This window comes from Castanea sativa, chromosome 6, assembly GCF_040712315.1.
Source record: "Castanea sativa cultivar Marrone di Chiusa Pesio chromosome 6, ASM4071231v1".
Lineage (NCBI taxonomy): Eukaryota > Viridiplantae > Streptophyta > Magnoliopsida > Fagales > Fagaceae > Castanea > Castanea sativa.
In genome coordinates, this window is record NC_134018.1 from 7,798,902 (window position 1) to 7,809,633 (window position 10,732).

Here is a 10,732-nt window from a genome sequence, read left to right on the forward strand (position 1 = left end):
TGTAAGTTATCTAGTTTTAGATGAATAACCTCTGAGATTGAAGTTAAATATATACCACCTTATCTTAAAGCAACGGAAATTTAGAGTTTCGCACAGAGATAGAAAAACTCACATTGATTACTTCCAAAAAAAAAGAGAGTAGATTAATTCAAAATCTCTGAAATTAACAGTTATGTGTTTAGTTTATACGCATAACATGATCGAGGACTATAATACCAAGTATCACAACTGATAAAAATAAATACAAACTAATAAGAATTTCATGCTTTTACAGATATTTAAAGAATCACATATCCTAGACACAAACAACAACATTCATTCAAATTGCAAACCCAACATATATGGTGTGTTGAACATATTCACATTTTCTTAATCTGAACAAACTCCTCAATATAAAAAGATAATTATTGGTCAATTCCAGCACCCAAGGATCCACTGTACAAGAAGAGTCAAGTATGGCTCTACTTGGGAATTACTGATCAATGTCGACCCTAGCTTTGAAGTTCAGCATTAGATTCCCTCTTGAATTTGCTACAAAAAGTTTGAATGTGAGAGACTGGCACACACACAAATAGAGAGAGATATGTGTATGTGTCACTTTACTTATAGAATAGAGTTAGGATCGTAGAATTTTTTGTAGCAAATTAAATGCCCTTGATGCACTAGATGAATTCCCAACTAAATCAATAAGCAATTCATCGAGTTTGGGAATCTCAATGATAAATAATATTTACCACTGACTTGCTGCTATATACTGTAGGCACTTCCATTTCAGCTTTTCCACTTTCTGCATTTGAAAATTCTAGCTATTAAGAATAAACCCCAATGACAACCAATGAAATTGGAAATTGAGTTCTTAATATCAGATTTTGGTTCCAACTTCCAAGTTTGTCTAAGTCAAATAAATTGACATTTAAAGTCACAAATATCAGTAGTTTATAACAATATCACGAACAAACTAAGTTCATTAAATAACTTGAATACAAAGAAAATGTACAGTGTGATTTCTTTTACCTCTACAACTCTTTTAACTTTGATAGGTGCTCTTCAGGAAATGTGTACCAAAGAGGGTGCCAGATGGCTGCAAGGTTTTTGAGACTCATGCTGGTTACAAGTTATAAAGGAATAATATTCATTAATCATCCAACCTGTTAATCCAAATGAAACTAGACCAGCAGTCAAGCAGTCAAGCGTTGCTGATATAAAAGAGTACCAACCTTCACATAGGCTAAAAAAGCAAATGTTCACCGTGACACTTATCACTGAGAAAACAATGGTGCTGGATAATCTGTTTCAGAAAAAAATATGATTACATTCACATCAAAAACTAGTCACTCTCAACACATGAGCAAACACTGCAATATTTGACAATACACAGCTTTATTTCTCTAAAAGAATCATGCATATTCAACTTTTTCTTAGAAATTGTACATTTAAATCTAACATAATGATCATCAAAATACCAGAACAGAGGATCCTAGGGAACAGAATGATCATTTTTGGGCACAAAACTCATATGTATGAGGAATTGCTTTCATCAACAGCTACAAAAATCAACCCAACAATGCTGAAGTTGTGGCTCTGTCATCATTACTGATTCAAGTGTTTGCAACAAATACTTGAGCAAAAATTCCACAATTGAGCCTTTAATTAAGATGTGAATCCAAAAATGCAACTAAAGGAGGAGGCATACCTTGGCATCTAATTTTGATCAAGATTTTCTTGCCTTCTTTGATGGTGGACATAACATGTAGTTGGAACCATCATTGACATAAGTGTGGGCGATTGAAAGCCCTGAATCGTCAAGGGCACTTGATGTCTGGTAGTGTTTTTGGGGACGTCTGGCATAGGTTGGTCGATGGTTTCTTCTTTGCAGTCGGCATTGATGTCTGGAACCTCCTCCATTGTTGGAAGGCCATTGACAGATGCACTCTACACGGACCCCCCACCCTCTTGGATGGTTTTTAATCCAATCCACCACAACCAATTGACAATGACCAGTCGCTAGAACCCAACGCTCCGTTTCACATATTACCTCAACGTAATTTCGTTCAGATGGGTTTGACTTATTCAATAGGTTCTGCAATCTCTCATTAGATAAAGAAACTATCCACAGACAGTCGGATAATTCATCGGTAGAGGTCAAAAAGAGTTTCTCTTTTTTACAACCATTGATGGAAAGGTAAACATGAAAGATTGATCCAAATGGATGTTTCAGCGGTCCAAAAGCAAAACAGACAAAAAAAATATTTGGAAATTTGCGACCAACCCAAAATGATATGACATTTCCATCGCTTTCATGGTTTAACTTCCACTGCTTTGGAATCTCAGTTCCTGGTAGTTTAATCTTAAAAAGCGAGTGATAGAGAAGATTCTCATCCAATAAATTGCTTGATGCTGATGGATCCATGCCCATTAATAGTCTGCATCTTGTTCCCTTGCAAGCTTTATTTGGTAAAATCCCTAAAAATTCTCCAATCTGCATTCAATTAGCAAATTGAATTAGGAAAGAAAGTAACAAAAATTGTTTCTTTAGAAATTAATTAATAAAAAAGAGAGAGAGAGAGAGAAACCTGATTCAATAATCTGCTTGATGATTGTGCATTCAACGAATAGCAATTACTTAAATCCACTTCTAGTATAGATTGGGGAAGCCTTGAAATTTCCCGAAGCCGCTTGCAATCTCGTATATTAAGGACCTCTAAACTAGCAAATCTGCTTAGGCTTTCAGGGATGCTAACAATATTAGTTCCAGATAGATCTAGAGAATACAATACGGGGAAGTACTCGGGTTTCATCAAAAAATCTAATTCAATTATATTTTCATTGTCCCCCAAATCCAGCGAAATCAACTTCAAAAACCCACCTCTGGAAAAGCCATCCAAATAATCGTATGTCTGTCTCAATTTGGTAGTTGGAATTGATAGTTTATCAATAAATTGTAATTTATAGATGTTATCCGGAAGATACCTAAGGTTTTTGCAACCACTTAAGTCTAAGTTACAAAGCCCAGTGAGATACTTGATTGACGAAGGCAACTCTCGAATACCACTCCCAAATAAATTCAAACTCCTTAAACATTTCATTTCTGGATGAATATTAGGAAACTTCTCAAGCCTGAAGCAGCTTATAAGATCAAACTTCTCAAGAGATTTCAACCTGAGGATGTTTGGAAGAGTTTCAAGTTTTTGACAAAAGCAGAGCTCCCATATCTGAAGCTTATCAAGATTTCCAACCGACTCATGAACATTAACTAAATTTATACAACCCCAAAGACTCAGTTTTTCTAGGCTTGGGGCCCAGAACTCAGGTAATTCTGTAATGGAGTCACAATTGGCGAGATAGAGATATTTTAAAGATCTCAACTTGAGAGACTTTGGAAGGATTTGAAGTTTTGTACAACTACTGAGATCCAATTCTTCTAGGCTTGGGGTAAGTAACTCAGGTAATTCTGTAATGAACTTACAACCGGAGAGATTGATATATTTTAAATATTTTAGCTGGATTCCCTGTAGAAGAAAAAAAAAATTTCATCCAACATTCAAATAAAATTTAAATCAATCATAATTTATAAATACTAATATTTATACCAATTTGAATGTTGTCACCAATCTAATAAGACTCCGTGGCATCTTGAGTTCAACAAGTTGTTGAGGATAATAGTTAGATGGTAAGGAAAATGGAAATTCAGGCCATTGAAGCAACGTTATCCCGTTGGGGAGATATTCGAGTTCTTCACAAATGTGTACATTACGAACTATAAGAAATTTGAGACTTTTCATCTTTTCAAAAGCTTTAGCTCCTATTGGCAACGTGGTCGGTTGAGATGAGTAGCACATAATGCCCCGAATTTTACTTGATCCCTAGTTGGACAAAGCATTAGTTACACTAAATAATAGAACAATAAAAAATTTTAAAAATAAAAAAAAAACATATCCAAATAAAATTAAAATTTCTTCAATCTTAAAAAGAAAAAAAAATAAATGGAAAAAAACTCATTTGGAAAAAAGAGATGCAAAAGAGCTTATACCATATTTGTAGTTAGTATTTCTGCAGCATCCTCGAAACACCATATCCTACTACGTTCTCCAAGCTCTTCTGATTCTCGTTGAACAATTTCTCTCCCCAATTGTTGAAGCAAGTCATGCATCCACAACTTTCCAAATTCACCAACAGTTATGAGACACTTATCAATAAGTTTTCCAATTCCATATCTTGGATATAATTTGCAAAGTTCTAATAGATTCTCTACATAACTCCTATCAAATCCCTTAAAGAAACATGCAATATCCAAAAAAATATCCTTTTCGGTCTTTTCAAGTCCATCATAACTTATTTTGAGCTTTTCCACAATTTTTTTGTGAGGAATGTTTTTATACTTTTCTAACGCACTTTTCCATTCACATATACTTTTTCCACACAAATCAGAACCTATTATTTTAAGAGCTAATGGAAGGCCATTCGCATAATGTATGATTTGCTTTGCAACTTCTGAATAATCTTTTTTAGGTTCAATTTTGGGGAAGGCATGCAGGTTGAAGAGTTCACGAGATTCAGATTGATTTAAACCCTTAAGCTCGTAAATTAGATGATCTTTTCCAAGAGTATTTAGCACTTGTTTGTCTCTCGTTGTTATAATGACTCTACTTCCTAAAGCAAGCCAATCACATTCTCCAAGCAAATTTTCCATCACTTCTGGCTCATCCACATTGTCAAGAATTACAAGAAGTCTTGTACGAGAAAGCCTTTCCTTTATCATAATAATTCCTTTGGATACGTTGTCTACCTTTATATATGTGCCCCGTGAGATCTTAGAAAGAAGCATCTCTTGTAGATTGATTTTGTCATCATCTGTTCTCGACTTTTCTTTGACATCCTCTAGAAAGCAACTCAATTCAAAATAATTAGCGATTCTGTTATAAATAGCCTTAGCAATTGTAGTCTTACCTACTCCTCCAAGACCATGAATTCCTACCATTCGAACATCTTTTGAGTTCATATCTAAAAGCAATTCTATAGCATCCACACGAGAATCTATTCCAACTGGGTGTTTAGTAACAAATAACTGAGTGTGATTCAATTTAGTTACTGATATCTCTCTAATAATTCTCTGTATAAATTGAGTTTCAGATTCAATACAACTGTCATACACAAAGAATAAGAAACATATAATAAGTTAGACAAATTGAAAATATACATAGATGGGTTGTATGTACGAAGAGTTCAAAAGTTCAAAAGTTATTGTGGGTTGGAGTAGTAAGTTCATCTAATTGGTAGTGCATAGGGGCAAGGATATTGTACTAGATTTGTAACTTCTCTTCATATTGTGAATTTTCCTATTTGGGTTGGGTTGCCCTTGTAATCTTTTTTTTTTCATTGGAGATGTACCTCTGTCAATTTTTTTTATCACTTCCTCATCATATGTTATGTTATTTGTTTATTACTTTTATTGTTTGCTTTATTGATTTGTGACTTGATGGTTTCATTGATTAAATCTTTAAAATTTGGTTGGTATAATTGGGAATTAATTCACAATTGCATTGCATTTTAACTTTGGGAATTAATTCATCCCCAAGACTATTTTACTATTCAATTCCATGAGTGAGAAGATAAATTTTTTTGTGAGCTACAATAGATTCTCAATTAAAAGAGTTAAATAATCGTTTTAGTGAGCATGAAATTAAGGGTATGTTTGGTAACTGTTTTTTCCACTTATTTTCAGTTTTCAAAAACAATTTTCTATTTTTAAAACTAAAAAGCTTTTTTGGCAACTCAAAATGGACAGAAAACAAAAACTGTTCGCAAAACTCAATTTGTAAAGGAAACTAAAAATATGCAAAATGCTGTTTTTAGTTTCTAGTTTTTAAAAGTCAAATAAAACACGCATTTGATTTAATAAATCTGTTTCATTTAATCGGTTAGCATTAAAGTTGTTGAGGACTCTTTTTTCGCCCTACGTGGCATTACTTCATTGGCAGCCCATGCCACATCAACATATTATTGATTTTTTGGGTAATTCTATTTAAAACCCAAAATAAGCTCATATTTCATTCAACTACATGGATTGAGCTCATATAGCCTGTGAGATCCTTACTTCAAGAGGCGAATTCATGGTCCACATTTCCTTTTCATCAATTGGGATCATAACCCATGATAGTATCAACATCAACATATAGATCGAGCTCACACAATGAATCAAAGCTCACGGCCCATATTACCTCTCTCATATTCGTGGAAAGCGACTTCTTCAAAAAAAGCTCATATTTACACAAAATGACAATAAAACCCGAGGTATGTCATTTCATTTTCGGCTTATGATCCAAGCTCATGAGTCTCTTTGGGAAAACTTTGAGAGTCGTGGTTTTGAGGGCCAAGAGGTATGTTCAGTAAAGCTCCAGCGGTTCAAAATTGATAAAAAGAAACATGTTGTTTGGCGTGTCTTTTCCATTTCCCTGAACTTTGACGAGTCCGTGTATAGTGGGTAACATATGGTAAGCATCTCTTATCACACAGTACTTAAAATGATAAAGCTCCCCATTGCTCTTTTCCTAAAACTTAATATTCATCCTATGACAAATACTCAATATCCCCAGTCATCTAAATGCTGAAAAAATAACTATTTATTCAATCTCCAATTGTTCTAATACGAATTTAGACACTTCATTATTTTATTCTATATAAATTATTACTACTTTCAACTAAAATCCAACTCAAACACATGGCCTAATCTGATTGGCTATCTTTAATTTCTAATTACATAGAATATTCATGATATCTTTAATACCTAGCTGCTGTCTGCCACAATCAGACTAGATATCCCAGTAGCCAACTGCTACACCCAAATAGCAAGATACCCTTAAAAGAGAACTTACCATTTTCAGCCAAATCCATGAAATATCCATCCCAGCAACGACCTGATCTGCTTCCGCCCAAAGCAACAGCTGACTCATGAGATGACAGCTGTGACAACTCTTCCTAATAGTTGGGATAACTTTTTTAGAACAGCTGTGACAGTTAACCCAGCAGCTTTAACATTACTGATTTTTCCTCATTTGGCTAAAAACCAAAACCAACTAAGTAACTATCTCTTTCTTGCTAAAATACTTTCCTTTTCTGCTTCTCTTTCCCTTGCAGCTACTACCCAAAATAGCAAGAACATCTTAAAGCTAAACATACCATTTTTTGCCAAATTCTAGAATGGATTTTCTGAAGATTCATTGCAATTTGGGACAGATTTTGGCTAAGATTATTTGTTAAAACACCCCTTTAAACTCAGCTAAATAGAACCCCCCATCAACACCTCAAAGGGAATACCAATGGAGAAGAACAACTTTTTAACAAACTTCTCTATTCTCTCTCCCTCTAATAATCTTCTTAAGCTCCTAATGAAGTTCTGAGCTTCTGAATTTTTAGTTTCCAAATCAGGAACTAAACTCTTCAGCCTTTAGCTCATAAATGCCCTTCATAAGCCTTCATACATCCTCCAGCAGAAGATCCCAACAGTAAATCCCAGCAACATTGCTAAACACACTACAGCACTATTACCCCTCATATACTCATTCTTTCACTCTCTATATTGAGAAATTACATCTATCTTACTGCTCCTATCTCCAAATACCTAAACATATCTCTATACCCTTCTCTTACGAAATCTTTCCTCTTGGAAAGCAATCTCTACAACTTCTTGAGCGGTTATAATCTCATATTTTTACCATCTTCACACTTCTCAAGAGATATCAAACACTTATACTAAAAACCATTTTCATGGAAGACATAAACTTCTAATGCTAAAACCCTTCTCCTAGAAGGCATCAAGATCTCATATCAAAGCCCTTCTCTCAGAAGGCATAAATACTCCATACAAAAACCCTTCCCATGGAAGACAGCACTATTCATAACTTCACAACAACTAAAAGAGCATTGTCAAGGGGAAAACTCATTTAAGTGCATGATAAGAAAGACAAACTTAACCAACCCCTACACACAGCTGGACATACTCTCTCTCCCTCCAGTTGCACCCATTTTTCCCCCTCAATCTTGAAGTTATCATGGCAAACTGCCTCTCTACCGCTAAGGTCACTCTGCTACAATATTATCAACTCACAGAAGCTGTACAACTAGAGCTACAAACCATACAAAGATAAGTGACTTTGTTTCCATATCTTTAAATATACATCATTGAGTACATGATTACTTCACATTTAAATACATATTACTTTATTCCAACTACTATTACAACTATTAATCAAAGCTATTACATATTTATTCAACCATTATCATGATTCTTAGACTTTGGCTTTAATGGCTTTGTAGGCTTAAAAGTACACTGGTAGCCGTTAGACCATGTGGCCCAATGTTGAGTTCCAAACGCAACTCCCCAAACGAACCCAAGTTTAGCAAGGTCACCCCTTCAAAGGACCACACGTGGCGAGCAACCAAAAAATGCCCCCAAACAAAAGTTCAAATCCTAATAATAACATATTTTTTTATTTTTTCTTCAAAAAACTATTTTTTTTTTAATTTCAACTAACTTAACATGTTTTTGATTTCAAAAACATAAGAAAATTGTTTTTTCTTTATATTCCCAAAAACAAGTTTTTAAAAATAGAAAACAAAAACCATTACCAAACATAACCTAAGTTTCTTTGAATGTCATTATTGAATAGATATTTTTTCAGCTACAATAGATTATCAATTAAAAGAATTAATTTATGGTTTTATTAAGCATGTAATGAAGTTGATTATTCTAAACTTAGCATTACATCTTCAAGAGGCCAATGATTTTTTTTATAGAATTGATGATATATATTTGTTTGTTGAGAGAACAATTACTTACAAGATTTTATATATCATGAAAAACTATTATTATAAACAGAAGTTTATCATTATGGACATAATGTAGTTTAACACTCAAGCTTTAAAAAAAATTTTAAAATTTTTTTTTAAAGAATTGTACAAACAGATGGTAGGGACTAGAAAATCAATAACTTATCAACTTGTTTTTAGAGTGGTTTGTTATGTACTTTCTTATCTAAGATTTATTGTAACTACAAAATGAGGACTTTTTGTCTTTCATATAGTGAAGATTAAGCTCAAAACAAAATGAGAAGACGATTATCTAATGCTCTTTGATCCTATATGTTAATTGAAAGAGAAATTGCTGTTAAATTTAGAACAAAATTAATTATAGATTATTTTATAGAATAAAAAAGAATATCAAATGCTATCTTGATAGATCATATATAAGTGAGTTGAAATATATTCAAAACAGTTTTTTTTCTTTGTTTTTGTTTATATTTTATTAATATGAATGAAAACAAATATATTTTTTACATATTAATGTAGTTTGAGCTTTAGTAATTAGTATACTTCCTATTTGAATTTTTTTTATTCTTGATTGGGCTTGCCAAAGATGAAATCATAATTCCCTCGTAACCTGTTTCTAATCCATGATAGGGCCTATTGAAGATGATTTAAAGTTTTTAACTCATAAAAGTACACAAGAATTAATATTCATAATTGGTAAAATTATATGGCGTTAATATTTTTTTTAATTTCTACCATCGACTTTTTATAACTTAACTACCTCTTTAGTATTCCCTCAAAAAGAAAAAAAAAAAAAAAAAAAACACTACCACTTTAGTAGAAGATTCTATGAAAAACAGGATACTTTCATAATATAGCATTTAGAGATTTTTTTTTTTTTGGGAATCCATAACAAAACTATTGAACTCTATAACTTATAGAAGGGCAGCGAATAGTTACATACCCTTCCTTGTAATGCAACCCAGACAAGCCAGTTGCTTTAGTCAAAGCAGTCCTCCACCTCTGAACCTTCTCCACATTATCTTCATGTTGAGTTGGTGCTACTCCAAACTTTCCTTTTTGTTTACGTATTTCGGATGGATTCACTTTGTAAAATATAGGTAGAACCAACTGTCCATTATTCCTACACTCAAGAATCTTTACAAGTTCATCTAAGCACCAACCAGAAGATGCATAATTTTCAGAGAACACAACAATCGAACTCTTTGACAATTCAATAGCTTTAAGAAGTTCCATTGAAATTTCTTCTCCTCTTGGAAGTTCATTATCGATAAAGGTGTTAAAACCCTTATCACATAAAGCTTGATATAAATGACTTGTAAAATTATATCGGGTGTCTTCACCTCTAAAACTTAAGAAAACATCATAGGTGAATTGGGGAGTGATAGAAGAGGTGGCTTCGTCAGTGATATGGGGAGCCATAGGAATCTATGAGCTAAAAGTAGAGAAAATATGGAGAGAAGAAATATGTGATAAGATGCGAAATAGAATGACTTTAATGACAAAATGCAATTTGACAGGATGTTCTATATCAATATGAGTTGTGACGGTCCCACGCGTTTTCTGTTTTCCACTAATTCAATTTGTCAATATTTCACACTTTTTCTTTTTGATGAAGTTTCATACTTTTTCTTAGCACAATCCTTTAGACAGTCCCGCACGTTATTATTTTTTCAAAGAAGAATGTTCTTTTGAAGAAATTGTATTAATGATATCTTTCTATGTACAACTCTATCTTCTTCTCTTTCCCTTCCCTTACTTTTTCCTCCCTTCTTTCCTTTTCTTTCATCTCCCTTACAACCATCAGGATATTAATTTCCAAATTCAGCTAATAAAAAAAAAGAAAGAAAACAAGTGTTTTGAGGATATTAATAAAAATATGTAAAATACATGTTTAATTACCATT

The 10,732-nt window shown here is 33.1% G+C and overlaps 1 protein-coding gene across 7 annotated transcripts; it reads right to left on the reverse strand.

The window, feature by feature from the left end:
- Nucleotides 1-291: 291 nt before the first annotated feature.
- LOC142638077 (TMV resistance protein N-like) lies at nucleotides 292-10,287 on the reverse strand. Of its 7 annotated transcripts, XM_075812075.1 has the most exons (10): nucleotides 9,770-10,287; nucleotides 4,031-5,141; nucleotides 3,591-3,863; nucleotides 2,574-3,509; nucleotides 1,694-2,479; nucleotides 1,464-1,593; nucleotides 1,218-1,288; nucleotides 1,015-1,081; nucleotides 735-787; nucleotides 292-531 (listed from the first exon to the last, which is right to left on the reverse strand). In XM_075812075.1, exons 1-5 carry the CDS (start codon nucleotides 10,246-10,248, stop codon nucleotides 1,712-1,714), a joined length of 3,567 nt encoding a protein of 1,188 aa, XP_075668190.1. In that variant the 5' UTR covers nucleotides 10,249-10,287; the 3' UTR covers nucleotides 292-531; nucleotides 735-787; nucleotides 1,015-1,081; nucleotides 1,218-1,288; nucleotides 1,464-1,593; nucleotides 1,694-1,711. The 7 variants fall into 7 exon arrangements, with proteins under 7 accessions (XP_075668190.1, XP_075668186.1, XP_075668187.1 ...); XM_075812071.1 differs by lacking the exon at nucleotides 1,464-1,593 and having other exon boundaries at nucleotides 1,015-1,104; XM_075812072.1 differs by having other exon boundaries at nucleotides 292-787.
- Between the last annotated feature and the right edge of the window lie 445 nt (nucleotides 10,288-10,732).

Coding starts and splice junctions, on each gene's coding strand:
- LOC142638077 (XM_075812073.1), bottom strand. CDS start 10,248: ATGGCTCCCCATATCACTGACGAAGCCACCTCTTCTATCACTCCCCAA. Junction 3,864..4,030: donor AAATACTAACTACAAATATG/GTATAAGCTCTT, acceptor TTGTCCAACTAG/GGATCAAGTAAAATTCGGGG. Junction 2,480..2,573: donor CAAGCAGATTATTGAATCAG/GTTTCTCTCTCT, acceptor AATTGAATGCAG/ATTGGAGAATTTTTAGGGAT.